Genomic DNA, 17,039 nt, shown 5'->3' with positions numbered 1-17,039 from the left:
AAACCAACACACTTTGTGAAATAAAGTTATACACAAAGAGTAAAATAAACTTGTTTATAAATATTAACAAAATTATTCCTCATCTAATGAATTAAATAATGAATAGTGGAAAGTGTTTAAAACTCTTTACAACAATATATGTTAAAATAAGTTTGGAAGGAAAAAATTCTAAGGTATTTGATTTAAGTTCTACTTAAAAATAATTAGTGTTATTAAATTCAAATTATTAAATGATGAATAGTGCAAACTTTTTCTCTAAATAAATTAACTTGAGTTAAAAAACATTCAATCATTGATAATTTGATTAAAAATTGATGAAAAATTAACATATAGAAGCGATATAAATTTATCTTAAACTATTTTTAAAACAAAATCCTTTTTTCCTTATTTTTTTTTCTTTTTTTTAAAAAAAATGCTTTAATTTAATATAAATCATTTTTGTATGAAATTCTCAGGGTTCAACTGTATATAAATTCTCAGGGTTCAACTGTATATAAATGAGCACATGAACTAGAACTAATCCTTCAAGTATTAAAAGAATTATTTTATGGTCCCCTTTAAATTTTAGCATTTTTAAATCATTATTCTTTTAAACCTGATTTTGAATTACTATTTGATCCATTTAAAAAAAATACTCTACAATTGTAGCTTTTACAACATTTAATGTGTAATTCAATACCCAGCCAACTTGCCAGGATTGGTCTGGGATCCGTATGCAAAAGAAGTAAGCCCATTATTTCATTAATTAATATTGAGGCAGACATGAAAAAAGGATAATATTCAAAAAGAAAATGGTTAACCGCTTAAGAATATTATGATAAAAACTTCTTTTAATTTTATTTATTTATTTTACAATTTATAATTATTAACTTTATTATAACATTGGCAATGGTATGATAAAATTATAATTTATTTAAATTACAACTTTATCATAACATTGCCAATGTTACAATAAATTGATAAATAACAATAATAATGAAACTAATAAGATCCATATAAATACTTGCAATCCAAAAAACAAATAGAAATTTAAAAAAATTGCTTTTATTAATTATGATGCATAAAAAAAAGCAATGGCATTTCCTGTTTTATATTATGATAAATAACTTTATCAGAGGGATGCCAAAATGTTGAGACAAGTTTTGTTTATATTTTAAATAAACCTTAAAAATAAGTTTAGAGTTAATTAAACTTACCAAAACAAATCAGTTATCAAGATATTAACAAAAAATATTTTCATTTTTAATGTAGTATTGTTTTTTTACAAAGGAAAATTTCAGCTTGTTGATTTTTTCTTTCAAAAGAAATTTGAACTGATTAAAGCATTTAACTTTGGCATCAATAAAAATAAGTTTAGCTGATAAAGTATATAATAATGTTTAGGTCTTTTTTAATATTTTGAGAATAAAAGAACTTTTTTTTTTAAAAAGAACTTCTCTTATATTTTTTAAAAAGAACTTCAACTAACTTGCTATTACTAATAGAATTTTTTTTAAACTATGAAAAGTTTTAAGAGTATTTGAAACTTTTCATAAAGTTTTAAAAAAATAGGCTACAGCTGAGAACACTACAGCTGAGAACACTACAGCTGAGAACACTACAGCTGAGAAAACTGCAGCTGAGAACACTACACCTGAGAACACTGCAGCTAAGAACACTACAGCTGAGAACAAGTTGCTCTAATAAAATCTAAAAACAAAAAATAATATTTTTGAGATTAAGCGAAAAATATAAAAACCAATTTGTTGGTGAAAACAAAATACTGTTTTTTTTTTTTCTTTTTTAATAAAAAGAGTTACTTTTTTTATATTTTCAAAAGTGACATCTAAAAACTGAAACACTTTAGAAACTGAAATGCAGAGAAAAAGTTTTATTATAATTGCAAATTAAAAAATGGAAAACCCCCAGCTCATGCAAAAAAATGGTTTAAAACACCTCTATGGTAAACACATCGTTCATTAAACAAACCAGACATTTTTATAATTTAAAAAAAAAAGGAAAGCCTAATAAGCTAAGAAACAGAAAAAGGAAATAACAAAATAAAAAGATAAAAAGTTTTTTTGTTAATATCTCAATAAATAACTTGTTTTTGTTAAATTAATTCACTCTAAATTTATTTTCTAAGGTTTATTTAAGATATGAACACAATTTGCAATGGCATTTCAGGATCTCTTTAAGTACTAACTTATTTTCTATGAGTTATCTAGATCAAACATTCGTTTTAAAAGCAAAACAGATAAAAGTTATCATTTTACGCATAAATCACCTGAGGAATTAAATATTGGGTTAATTAGTGATTTCACAACAATATGATGTGAAAATAGGGGTATAAACGAGCTTTCTTTTAAGAGAGCTCATTTATATCAGGGTTTTCACTAATGAAAATATGAATATTGTTATTATTCTTTTTTGGTGGAGAAGAAAGAATAATAACAATATTCATATCTTCATTAGTGAAAATATTTATAACTATTTTTGTTATTATTCTTTGTTGTTTTTTGTTTCATATATTGTTTTTAATTTTTTAACTTTCAAATACTTTGGTAAATAAAATTTAGTGTCGTATATGTTAATATAATAATTATTTTATCATTTGAAGTTATTCTTTTGAGTCACATCAGAACATGGTTGTGAATATATGAGTGTAAATAATGGGGAAGATGAAATTTGAATTGATAAATGAGAGTACATAATAAGGAATGAGATTTTTCCTATGGTTATTGAAACTTGGTAGTTAACAGCATTTAGTGCCAAGTGGCGTTATTGCTTTAGACCTATACTGCGTTACCTTTTTTAATTACCATTTGTGTTTTATAACACTGTTTACTCAAATCCAACATGAGGTAATGCCATTGAACAACACCAAAAAGGACTGCTACATCACAACACCAACTACAGGATCACAACAGGTTGCCCAAAACAGGTAAACTGTTTTTCAGTTTTTATAAATGATGGGTTTTATTGTTTATTTTTAATGTTTTCCTTACACATTACAATTTTTATTTAGATTTATCATATGTATTAAGGTGGTATAGGAGAACAAAATTAACAATTGTCATATTTTATTTATTTGTAAATATTTGGTAAATTTGTTAAAAACATTTATTTAATTGTAATTAAATTTGTTATTTTGTAATAAATGGAAGGGTGAGAACTTAAAGAAAACATGAAATTTTTAAAAATTCTTGTTTGAAATGCATTTGTCATCTTTGATGGAATTGTTATCTTTCAGTTTAATCATTAACTCAAAGCCATAATAAAGTTTATTTATTTTCTAGCACTATTCTAAACACATTAAAATCGATAGACTAAAGAATATGTATGGATGTATGCTGGATCATGAAATTCAGATGCGAAAATTGAACTTTGTAAAAGTCCTGAAAACAGTTCTGGTGCAAACTGACATGATGTCAGTTGTATATCATCCAAATAATGTATGACTTTAACTGGCAAATAGTTTTAATATCTGGTTTTCAATTAATTTTCAATTACCTGGTTTTCAATAGTCTCCTTCACTCAATACTTTCAATGTACAAAAAATCCCAAAAAGAAACAGAATAAACAACAGAGTAAAAGTAATCAAAAACTGATAGTCAACCTCTGCATTAATAAAACTGATAGTCAACCTCTGCATTAATGTTTAATTACTTTGAATGTTTTGAATTTTAGAGTCTAAGAGTTTTAAATTTTTTTTTATTTCGTCATTTTTTTGCTATTATTTGCAGAAGCCAAATGCTTTAAAATTTAATGGATACTTATTTTTTTTGTTGCCTTTTTTTATGGTTACCACAAAAAAAAATTATTGTTACTCCTTTATTTCATAGATACTTATTTAAATTATTACTCTAAACATTAAACTAATTAGGAATTTAATTAAAATTGTGTATACTATTTTAATTATGTTTTCAACACTTTTTTAAAAATTTACAAATAAATTCAATTTAATTTTTATTAATAAATTTTACAAATTCTTCACCTATATTGCTTTTATAAATTTGAAAATAATATGTAAATACAGTTAATTTTAACTATAACAACTATAAAAAAAAAATAATAGCGATAGAAATAAGAAATAAGACACCTGAAAGTTTGGTCAACCTTTTTGAGTTCTTTGTTATTAACTTTTTTTTGGCTGAAATTTCTTCCCTCTGTAAACGAGCACACTCTGCACGAGCCTTAGAAGCAGCAGTTTGTTGAAATAGTGAACAGCTATTTTCAAAAAATAATCTGTACTCTTCTTCATTGTTTTCTGGATACAAACGTCTAAGTAAAAACAACAATTAAATTTTTTCAAATATTTTTAAACATAATGTAATAAAATTATTTTCTAACCTAAAACTGCCAATATTTTCATCTTCATACTTGGTTAAATTTTTCAAATAATCTTCCATTTCTTTGCTTTCCTCAATGTCTCTAGCAGATAAAAAAAAAAATTGCACCAAACTTTTATTCTCAAATTTCATAAATAAACAATTAAGGTTTTATTGTACAAACTTTTTTGTTTGTTTGTTTGTTAAAATATTAAAAATAAAACAATATAAAAATCGAAGTTCCCCCAGATATATAGTATAGAGAGCTTCATTTTAAACCCAACATTTTCTCTTCAATATATTTTGACTTTTTTAGTAGCAAAATAGTAAAACTGAAAGAATCAGGATTGTGTGTTTAGTCTATTTTATAAACCTTTTCATTCTTTAACATCTCTAAATATGTGTCAGATAACAGTTTAATATTTAAATGAATGCATTGAAATCAATCATAGTTCAGCACTTGAATAAATGAAACCTGTACTTGATCAATGGTAAAAGGGTTTTCATAACTCTTTAGGGACTTATTCAATTCAAAGATATTAATTTTGGGTGAACAATCACAAAGTTTTTAAGCAAAAAAAAAATTAAACAATACATTTAAGGATTGCCAATGAACGTTAGCTCTATATGCTCAAATTCAAAATGAAAAAATAAAAAAAAACCAACTTTCCAACTTTTTTACGATTTTTTGATTTTACAAGTCTTTCGTGTAAGTGTTTTCTTTCATCTTCAAGACACTTTCTTTTATCATTCAATGAGAAGTTTGCAAGCATCAAAGTATCATAAACAACTGCATCTTTTATTTCACGATCAAGCTTTGAGTCTGTTGTAAAACTAGGTGAATGATTAACCTAAAGAAAAAATCATTTTATCATCATTAACATTATTATCAAAATTAAAATATAAAATGCTCTCTGTGATTTATACACTTGTATGGGAAAAAAAAAGTGTCTATGGAACAAACTCTTGAAAAAAAAGATAAAAAAAAGTTATAAAAAAACTTTAAAACTACCTCCAAAATCCAAGGTTTGAGCTTTCTGTCTAATATAACATCGAACCCAAGAATTTCAAAACAAGCACTTCCTTTTACATTAGGAAAACATGTGAGATAGTTATGTTTGAGAACAGGATGGGCGGTAATTAGAGTCTTGATTATTATGTCCTAAACAATATGCAAAAACTATTATAAACTTATTAATAATAATACAATTTTGTTAAAAATTTAGAATGTAAGCAAATAAAACTTACATCAATATTTTTCCAAATCTTTTTAATATCATACCCATTTTCTTGAAACCATTTGTTGATTGTTGATATCTTTCTTAATATAAAAACATTAGTCATTATGCTTTCATTCATTTCTCTTCTAATTCTTTGCTAATTATGTATGATTTACATGCATTTAGGAGACTTTTATTTTATCTAAACACCTTTAGGTTTGTAATATATCCTAACAAGAAAGGTGTGTGTGATTCACATGTGGTCATAGTGTGTGTAAGTGGAAAAAATGTGAAGTTATAAACATGATGATGATCAATATATATCAATCCTCAATGTGACACTGACTACATTGAGGATTGATATATCACAGACCACATAACAAGATTCACATAATTATGTCACTTAATATGGTATAATGTGCAGGTCACACATGATCATAATGTTTATAAGAAGAGTAAAAGTATGAAATTCTAATCTAGTTTATGATAAATATATAATTTGATGATCAGTGTAGCCACAGTTTGCCAATTTTGGCCCTAGTCCTCAAATTATTCAGTTCATTTGGCATAAAAATTAAAATCTGGTTAAACCGTCCAAAAGAGAAAATTAAAGTTAGTCTCTGCAACATTTTCTACATAAAAAACATGCCAGATGAATAAAATGATGGGTAATCTATCTATGTTCCATTTAAATGTGATTTTTTCAAAGATTTCATATGTTCTTGTTAAAATAGAACCATTTTTGGGGTCTTTGTTCAAAATATTTTGTTCCTATTTGGGCTCAAACATACCAACTTGAAAGCAAAGTTTTATACACCATTTTAAGCACTGTTAGTTTCTATCAAAATGATACAAGTAGTATCACAACTTTTAAAACTGCATAAGGACATAGAGAATTCAAAAGGCTTTCAGTAGAGAAAAGGAATGGAGCAATTAATTATAAAAAACCAATAAATAAAGCAGTAGGCAAATCAAGTTTTCATTTTCCCTTATTTATATATCCTTATGACTTTATTAAGCAAAAAATACTATTACATGCAAAATATTTATCAAAGGCTGAAAGAATTAGGAAATTTTTTTTCAAAAACAGTAAAAATGGTTCCTCTAGTTGTGATGCTACTCTTGTGATGCTACTTGTATCATTTTGATGGAGCCTGAAAGTGCTAAAAATGGCATATTAAACTTGATCTCTAAAGGAACAAAATATTTTGAACCCAAAAGATGGTTCTTTTTTAAAAAGAAATATAAAATCTATGAAAAATCACATTATTAAATAGAACATAGATAGGTATTTACTCATCATTTTATTGAACTGGAATATTTTTTATGTAACCAGATTTTAATTTTTATGCCAAATGAACCACGGGTGTCTCTAGATTACTAAAAATATTGTCTTTTTTTGGTCCTCAATTTGAGGGTTAGAACCAAAATTGGCAAACTGTGGGGCACACATAAAGAACACATAATTCAGTTCACATAATTATGCAAAATGTGATATACTAAATTAAATAAGTGAAAAAAATAGACATATGACTTTAATATGAATTGCACATATAAAATAAATGATCTTGCTGTATTTTTAATTTTTATACAATTTTAAAATAAAAAATTTTTTGAGACTCCATAGCAAGAATATTCTATGATATCATGTGGTTTACAACTTTTTTGATTTTTAATAATTTTTGTTAGTCAGTTTAAGCCCAATGAATATTATTGAGAGTAGTCATCCAACATAAATTTTCGCTAAAATTTGTAAATACCAAAGTTTTATTTTTAACAATGGTGGTTTGATTACAATGTAACCAAAAATCAATAACAATAAATTTTTGCTTACATTGTAACCAAACCTCTATTGTTATTAGTGATGTGCAAAACTAAGATTTTAAGTTCGAAACGATTCGAAACAAATCGTTTCGAATGATTCGTTTTGAATCGTTCGTACAGCGTACTTTCGTTCGAATTCGATTCGAAAGTACGCTGCACTGATATTGAAATTTGGTATTTTAATAGTAATAATTTATAGTGTGTGACAGAACACAGAACAGAAATGAAACATTATACATTTTATATTTAATAACCAATCATATTGCAGTTTTATAATGTAAACAAAATACTAAGCAACACAGACTAGACTCTAGAGTCAAATAAAAGTGAATGAAATCAAATGAGATTAGTATCATACAATACAATTACAATGTGTAATAATTCAAGTTGAAAAAAATCAAGTCAAGTACTTGCAATGCAGTGCATAGAATAAAGACTAGGACTAGTATTATATTTACAGTTATAGTTTAACAGATAATACAATACAAGTAAAAATACAATGCTATAATGAATGCAAATGCTATACAGTTATGTAAAGTAGTAGTGCATGCATAGGCAATTGTTCCAGAAAGTCCGAGAATTAATCTACAGTGTACTGTACTGACTGTGGCTGGCAGGGCAGTCTGGCTTCGGTACGCTACTGCTATGTGCTATACTACAAATTTTCGTGAATAAAAGTTAGTTCAGCCACATGCTCAGAGAGCAGATTACATCGCCTTTTTGTAACAATGTTACCAGATGTCAAGTTCAATCTCTCCGAATTTACAGAAGTTGCTGGAATAGCCAATAGTGCCCTCGCTATTCTTGAGAGTTTTGGCAGACGGTGATGATTAACTTTCCACCAATCAAGTACATTGGCGTTCTTTCCAATAGGAGGTTCAATCATATACATTCTGACCTCCTCTTGCACAGAAGCTGCATCATCAACTGGCAGCATCCTATTCGCAGTTGCTGTTGTAAGCATGCTGTAGAAGTCATCCCATAAACTACTTGCTTGGAGGCTGCAGCTGATGTCCGACCAGGACCTGAACCAGGATCAGCACTTCCAAAAGCAGGAGCAGGAGCACCAGCACTAGCAGATGTTCCTACAAAGTATTATATAATATAAATAGATGTAAAACTAAAATAGCAAACAGAAATGAAAACCTATGCATTATTGTTTTATTATTCATCTGTGATTAAATTAAACCACAATGCAGTAAATCTGAAAGTTAAATCTGAACTGCAGGCCATTACCATTACCATCAAGTCCTAATCTGTGTTAATCACATAACATAAAAATGTAATTGAATTGTACCTTGAATTAAGTTCGTGTCATGATCGCTCAAGGCACAATGTCCACCTCCACCAACACCAGTACCGCTACGAGATCGGAATTTCTTAGAGTACTGATGAAGACTGTTTACAACAGTAGCTTGCTGTTGTTCAGAGAAGAAGATGGATTTGTAGCGTAGATCAAGAAATGTACATGCTGCACCAGGCAAAGCTGATATGAATTGCGGAAATCATTGGTCTAGTTTTAACTTTAATTTTCGAGCAATAAGTACACCACAACCCTTATGTGAAGGATCATTGATAAGTTGCTGCAATTGCTGATTTAAGCCATGCAAAGCCGGAATTTTCATAGACAACGTTGGGTAGTTCTTGCCACATAATTCTCTACTTGCTTGTTCAAATGGAGCAAGAATTGTGTGATAGCCTTCAGCAAGCTTCCAGTCTGCATTAGTCAAGTTATCAATTTTTTCACTTATTGCTAGCTCTGCAGATATAGCATCTTTTTCTTCGCATAATCTCTTCAGCATAAAGTAATCCGAGTTCCACCTAGTAGCAACATTGATTATTAGTTCTCGTTCTACCTTTTCCGAATTTGCACAGAATCGCTTCTGCTCTCTGTGCAAATTCGGCTTTTGGAAAGGACAGTCTGCATTCCATCAATTTTACTCACGGCATCATTGATGGTTAATTGTAAAGTGTGATCAAAACAAGAAAGATCATAAAATGATTGTGAGAGATTCATGGCGCTTTTCATATTACTGCCATTATCACGCAACGCATAAATTGGAACAGTCCGAGGAAGCTCCCAATTATCAATAGTCTTGTCTAAAGATTCAAGAATGCTTTCACCGGTATGTTCTCCTGGAAACTGCTTGTTTTCTAATGCAAATGTCTTTAGCTCAAATTCAGGGCTTACATATGACAGACAGAAATAAATAAATGGATCTTGCGCCCTCGAAGTCCACAGGTCAGTCGTGAATGAAGATGAAGGAATATCTTAAAAATCTCGATATATTTCATTAGCGGTTTTCTGTTTTACACTACAATATAACTCAGGTACAACTGATCTTGAAAACGTAGTTCTGCTTGGCACCAGATATTGTGGTTCCATTAATTTCATCAGTTCTTTGAATCCTCTGCCTTCTACAAAGTTGTATGGCAACATGTCTAGAGCAAGCATGCGACCAACCGAATTCGTTATAGCGATGGCATTTCGATGACTTGATGACCAATGTGCTTTCTTATTAAAAAGGTCATCAACTTTACTTTGCTTCTTATTTTCATTTTTCAATTCTTGTTCTGCAAGTTTTCTTTTATGATTCTCTTCATTTCTCGCTACACACTCTTTATGCGCTTTTGGATGATCAGCACGTAAGTGAGCATAAAGACCTGTTGTTACTCCAGTTGGACACTAAACAGGTAACTTGCATGTTCCTATTTTGCAAATGCCTATAATTCTATTGCCATTCATTTTTTGTCTACTAAAAAATTCCCAGACAATACTTCAATAATTACTATCGTTACTATCCGCCATTGTGGAACTGCATAACTTTTTTCTTTCACTTTTAAACGATAAAATTCGATTAACTTTGGGTTCGCTTCGAAACAAAGACACTATACTTCGAAAATTCGAATTGTTCGAAACTAAAAAAAAAGTTCGATTCGAAACAAAACTAAAAGTCAGTTTCGAATTCGCAATTGAAGTTTCGAATTTCGCACATCACTAATTGTTATTGATTTTTATTTTTTTATTTAATTTAGAATTGGATTTCAAATGAAAAGGAGTGATAAATATATGACTGACATATGCTTCCCACACCTGGCTCACACATAAATGTGATAGTAATATATAGTGCAGTATTTATTTTTATTTGATATTTATTTTCAGTGATATAAGTATTGTAGCCAATCATGGACCGCACCAATGCCATCTTATAAAGGAGATTGGTAAGAATATGGTTTACATATGCTATTCACATGCGACCCTCATGAAACTTACATGTACTAATATAGTGTGGCTCGTTCTGATTTAGGGTGCTTTTAATTCAATATATAATATAGCCACATATGGACCACACTGATGCCATCCCATTAAAGGAGAGTGGTTCATATACAGTCAATGTGCAACAGCTATATATGGTTAATATTAAAATTTCTGGTCAGGATATTTGCATAAATAGTTTTTACACTTTTACACTGTTAAAGTAACTAGTCTTTGGCTCACATTTATATTTAAAATGATTAAAAAATTTATATATAAATGTTTTGAATAAGTTATTCAAAAAATCAGATAAAAATAACAATTCTAATTTTTCCCAAATAAAGTAAATGTTTTTTTTGGAAATATAGCCCGTTAATACATACATTTATTCAAAATAGATTATCACCTTTTACTCCCTGTTTCATTGTCACGACAATACCCTAGACTGTTTTTCTGAATAGCATAATTAGTTAAATGCATATAAACATTGTTCTAAAGAAAAAAAATTTAAACTTGCATTGTTTGCAAGTAATTTAATAAAAAGAAAAAATTATTTAAACACTCACAAGATTGTTATTTGCAGGATAAGCATATTTTACTGTTGCAAACCTTGCAAGCCCGTCTTTATAAACAAAAATTCTTAATGGATTGCACGAAGTAACAGCAACATAAATTCGAAGATCAAACTTAAAACCATCAATCAAAAATGGTCTTGAGATGTACTGCTGACAAATCACACTGGATTCTGGTTTAAAGTTCTAAAAAAAAAACATTTTAATGTCTAACTTAAATAACATGATTTAAGAAAATGAAAACAATACAAATCCTAATAAACACAGAGTTGTCAAGAATTAGTATTCAGTTAATATTGGTCAAAAAATAAAATTAAAAAAAAACATTCAGCAATCAATTATTAACCAAAAATTGACTGCTAATTTGGAATTATGCTTCACGCCTTTAAATATATAGCTTTATTAAATATTGATTAAACATTTAGATTATTAACTAACATAAGTCAATATTGCCAACATTTAGTTAACATATACATAAAAAGGATTGAAGCATATATTTCAAATCTTTTAAATTATTTTTAATAAGCGTCTGTTGAATATTTTTAAAATTTACTGATAGTATTCAAAACCAAAAACCTTTAACATTGTTTAATTAAATGTATACATTAAAAGGATTAAAGCCTAGGCCAAGCTTTACATAAAATTGTATATACAAAGTTTGAATACTTTAGATGATTTTGTTTCAATGTTTAATAGCCAGTAAACATGCATTTAACTCATCTGAAAATTGTATTATCATGATTTAATATGTTTTTAAGAAGCCTTAACTATTTAAGTTTATAATTTTAAAAATTAAAACTTTTTTAATTACAAAAACTTTTTGTTTGTAAAAGATTATTGCACCACATGTAACCTTATTGGATTTATTAGTGTGCATCACTGAAAACATTAAATAGATATATAGAAAACAGTCCTCAATTTAATATATTTTATAATAATAATAATAATAATAATAATAATAATAATAATAATAATAATAATATATATATATATATATATATATATATATATATATATATATATATATATATATATATATATATATATATATATAACTACATAATATATGAACATTTAGTATATACTAATAGTTTATTATTATATTATTATAGACATTAAGTAAGACTGATAAATGAAAGAATCCTAATATAAATAATATTAATACTAATTCATAATGTTAAATATGGATCTAAATTTAAACGCTTTATATATGTTTAATAAATGTTGAATAATATGCGTTGAAAATACATTTAAATCTTGATATCTAATGGACATTTGTTCTAAACATTACTCTGGATTTTGTTCTAAACAAATAAAACTAAACGTTTTGTCTAAACGCTATTTCCACGTTTAATAGGCGTTCATGTGTTTATTGGGATTGTATTGCTGATATAGTGAAATCTTAGTCAACCTTTAGATTTTTTGCTAAGTATATTCCTTTTCCTTGTGAGCCGCTATCTGGTTTAAAAATAAATGTTTTGTTCTTTTTTGCTCGACAAAATGTTAAAAAATCACCAAAGCTAATACCAAAAGATTAACCACACAATAGAAATTAATGTTTAATAATGATTTCAAGAAATTATTTAAATAAAAATTAAAACAAAAATTAATACTGAAAAAATTTAAAAAAAAAAAAAATATTTAAGCATTAATAGCGTTTTATATAAAACATATACTCAGCAGGAATGCACCAAGTTCTAGGAAATATTACAAAGTCTTTAGGAAATTGCTTCCATAATCTGTTCATGTTGCGAGCCAAAAGATCTTTACGGCATATCTCACTCATACCAGGAAAGTGATTGATTTTCTAAAAAAATGAATTTTTAAGTACAACTTCTCTAAACAATATTATATTAAATTTAGCCCGCAAAATCTAAAAGATTTCAGGTTGGCACAAGAGTGCCGTACTTAGATGACATCAGGTCAGCAAAAGTAGTTTTGCTTTTCATTTTTTGCAAAATCAATTGGTAAAACAAAAACAAAAAATGTTTCTGTTAAAATAATTTTTATTGACCCTTGAAACCGTCTTAAATACATTAACTTTCAAGATGAAGTGAAAAATAAATATATAAACCCTATTTTTACAATATATTACCATCAAATAGCATCTGATTAAATTGTAAGACATTTAAAGTCTTTGATTTTCTCCACAAGAAATTTATTCAAAATAGCTTGATATACTCTTTAGTCAAATACTCTAATGTTTTTACATGCAATATTAAAACTCACTAACAGCAATTAAGGATTAAAATGGTTAAAATGTTCATTATAAACTATAAGCTATGATTTTCCTTTTGAACATTGTCAGGCCCACTGATAATACTGATACCCTCTGATTCCTTTTTTGTCTGTAATTTTTAAGTCACTGCAGGTGAAAAAGAAACTAAGAGTTGAGTTAAGAAATTAAACTTTTAAGAAATTCTTATAAAAATTTGGCTCTACCATCTTCCTGCTTGATGTTTGATTTACGGTTCTGACTAGTTTCTTTAATCCATTGTTTGATAGTCCCGTATTTAATTGTACATTTACAAGAGCTAGAGTGGTCAATTTTAAAACGCATGATAGTGGCTGGGCACTACTTTGACCTGAAACCAAAACATACATATTTTATCTTTATATTGAACTATGTTCAGAAAGCTTGTTTAAAACTTTCAAATTATTTGTTTTTATAGTAATTAGAAATCACTTCTTGTCTCTTTGTTTAAAGATTTTCTTTGAATATTTATATGTAAAAATTATTTAAGTATAAATATTTACCTGGGGTAATTGTAAGTGGAGGCCCAATAGTTGCAATAACAAGTCAAATAGTTTCTTAAGAGGATAATACTATTTGAACTTTATTTGAGAGCATTGGTGGGGCAAACTTTTCCTAAAGGGCAGAGACATGTGCTGCAACATACATTTAATTCTTTCCTAATGGTGGTTTGCTTTTTAAGAGGAAGTTTTTCTTGCAGCTTTGAAAAACCAATTTGGCAGATTAGGCAATAACACATCATGCCTCTTGTTTCAGGTCTCACATGTATTGAATTAAAATTAAACAAAGAAGAGAGTATATTTTCCTTCCCCTCTTGTTTCCTGTGCAAAATTATTCTACATGATTTGCATAGTCCTTGTGGTACCTGAGAATCACTTATTAATCTTTGTCTTGTACAGTTGGCATACTCCATCTGCTTGGAAAGCAGTAAGCTGTCTTAAACATTTTTTCAGACAGAGCAAGCACACACATTTTTGATTTTCATCATGAACTATTTGTTTGATTTTGATTTTGGCATTATGGCAATTCACTAAATCCAACTTCATTAAATCAAACTACCCCTTTTACAAAATTACCTTTTTTTTTTCTTTTTTTTTTTTGTTATTCACCTCCTCAAGGCCAAGAAGGCCACTACAGATGAGGAGGCTACTTAATAGTGGTTATAACCCTCTCTCAATTCTTTAACTCAGAAACACGAACCTTGACAAACAAGGCCGCTGCGCGGAGAAACAAATTGAGCGCGGTACTACCAGGGACGTGGTGGGGATTGAACTGAATTTATATTAGATAATAATCCATTAACATAATTACAAATATTATTAATTACAAACAATTAAAATCAAGAAAATAATTACTTAAATTACAAGGAAATAATTCTTACATAATTCTTTCCTTTAAAGAAAATAATTATCTGAATTAATGACACTTATCATACTTATTGACAATTTAGATTTTATTTAAAGACACATACAAAAGATGTTTACAGCTCTTCAAAGGACTCCTTGATTTTTCTCTGATTTCTGATTTTTCTGGCCCTCCAAACTTTTTGTTTGTCAATTATTTTAGTTATCTTATCTAAATTTTTTATATTTTATTTTATGTAAGTGTCTTGATAAAAGCTTTTCAACCATTTGTTAACATTTTCATGCATTTTGAAAGTAGTTTATACCTTAGAAAATGCTGATATTTTCATGCAATGCATAAGCCAAGTCAATCTATGCTTTAAAAAGCAAATCAATATTTTGGTCTATAAAATGAAAATAGTAGCGATAGAACAGTTATAACAAAAATTGTTGGTACTACATAGTAGAACACTCATGTAACTATTATTTTGAAAATAGTGGCCAAATATCACAGCAATTAGTAACGCTTTGAGGTCTAAGTAGCAAAAAAATAACAAAATATAGACTAACACTGCCAAAAATCCTTAACCAATCCAGCTGAAATTTTATCCAGAGTTTGGTGCGGCCATATGCTACATTTGCACCAATTTTAATAAAATTATATGCAGTGGTTCTATTCTACAGATGTTTTTATTGTTACACTATAAAGTCAAAATTTCACTTAATTTGAACATTCAAATTAAATGATTTCCCATAGACAAAATTAAAAGATTTCAAAATTTGCATCATAGGGTGCCTTGATTGCAGGATTTAAACCCCCATTTTTAAATAAATATCCTGATAGACATATTATAACTTGTTTAGAGTTTTTTTTGTGAAACACTGTAGCAATCCTTATTTTTAATAGCTTTAATAAAAAACTTGTTTTAAACTTAAAAAAAGTTTAATATGTTTCTTAAGTATTATGGCTTTTAAATACCATGTTTCTTATCCGCATGTGTTTATCATAACTTAACTATACTAAGATTAAACTTTATGATCTTAAATAATACTAAAATAATACTTAAATAATACTAAAATAGCCGTTAAAATGTAAATGAACAGTTTTACCTTATAAAATAAATTATTATTAGATTTAAAACCTATAATACATATTAATGAAATTAAAACAACAGACATTGAAAAAGTGTTATTAACTTTTGAATGAATTAATGATTCTTAACTTCATTCATAACTTGCTATTCTTGTTATGAATGAAGTTAAGAAAAAAAGAAAAAATATGAATGATTTTATTGAAAATGAATTAAGCTAACTTGAAAAAACAAATAACTAAAGAACAGAATCTGGAGTAAGAAAATGGCAAGCACGATAGAGAGATGCAACCTTAGTAAATGCTAAATTCGCAATGGATTTTATATATGGTTTCCAATAAAAATTGGAAGTAAGAGTTAATCCTAGAAAAAGAAGGGTGGATGACTAATTGAGTACATTAGCATTCAAAAATATTAGCTGAAAAAAAAGTCACTGAAGTGAGATCCTTTTCAAGCTCAAATACCCCTCCAAGCAATCAGAGAGTGTTGGCTTCTTATCAGAAAAAGAATCCAACACAGGAAATACAGGAAATAAAGAAGAGTGCTGTCTATCAAAGAAAACTATTATACTACGATTGGTAAGAAAGGATTTAATAATCTTAAAGATGTTATCTGATACTTCATATGAAGAAAGCTTATAGAGAAGACCAGCATGCCAAACTTTATAGAAGACTGTAAAAATGTCAAGAGTGATAGCCCTAACCTCTCCACATCTATCTAATGTACAAAAATCCTATCAGTTAATACCATTAACAAATTAGCAGTAGTACAAGAAGATTGAAATCCATATTGATGATCAGAAAGTAAGTTATTAAATTTGAGATAAGATAATAATAATTATTAAATTCAAGATTAAGTGTTAATTAAAGACTCGAAAACCTTGCTTATGATAGTAAAAAGAATAATGGGTTGGTAGAATAACAAGCCAGATTGCTCTCCAGAATTTTTCAAAATAGAGAAAATAGATGTTGCTTTCCAGCAGCCTGGAAAAGAAGACGCTTGTAAAATAGTTGAGGAAAACCACAGAGAAGAGCAAGACTTGACTTGGCATCGTCAAGACGGAGTTAAAAATTCCATGCCAGCCTAAATCCAAGAAATTACACAAGAAGCACATTTGTCAGCAGGTAGACTTGGAATTGCCAAGACAAAATAAAAAATTTCATGGTAGC

The 17,039-nt window shown here is 27.9% G+C and overlaps 1 protein-coding gene across 2 annotated transcripts in view; it reads right to left on the bottom strand.

Annotated features, from left to right (window-relative positions):
- Positions 1-17,039, bottom strand: part of LOC100202518 (tubulin polyglutamylase ttll6) — a 35,768-nt gene that overhangs the window by 10,985 nt on the left and 7,744 nt on the right. For both annotated transcript variants that reach the window (XM_065816900.1, XM_065816901.1), the window contains 9 exons: positions 12,859-12,989; positions 12,594-12,702; positions 11,177-11,368; positions 11,017-11,102; positions 5,559-5,631; positions 5,323-5,472; positions 4,977-5,161; positions 4,333-4,413; positions 4,082-4,263 (listed from right to left, as the gene is read on the bottom strand). In XM_065816900.1, coding sequence (XP_065672972.1) covers positions 4,082-4,263; positions 4,333-4,413; positions 4,977-5,161; positions 5,323-5,472; positions 5,559-5,631; positions 11,017-11,102; positions 11,177-11,368; positions 12,594-12,702; positions 12,859-12,989 — 1,189 coding nt within the window. The remainder of the gene's footprint in view (positions 1-4,081; positions 4,264-4,332; positions 4,414-4,976; positions 5,162-5,322; positions 5,473-5,558; positions 5,632-11,016; positions 11,103-11,176; positions 11,369-12,593; positions 12,703-12,858; positions 12,990-17,039) is intronic.

This window comes from Hydra vulgaris, chromosome 13, assembly GCF_038396675.1.
Source record: "Hydra vulgaris chromosome 13, alternate assembly HydraT2T_AEP".
Taxonomy (NCBI): Eukaryota; Metazoa; Cnidaria; class Hydrozoa; order Anthoathecata; family Hydridae; genus Hydra; species Hydra vulgaris.
This window is presented reverse-complemented; position numbering and strand designations above follow the sequence as displayed.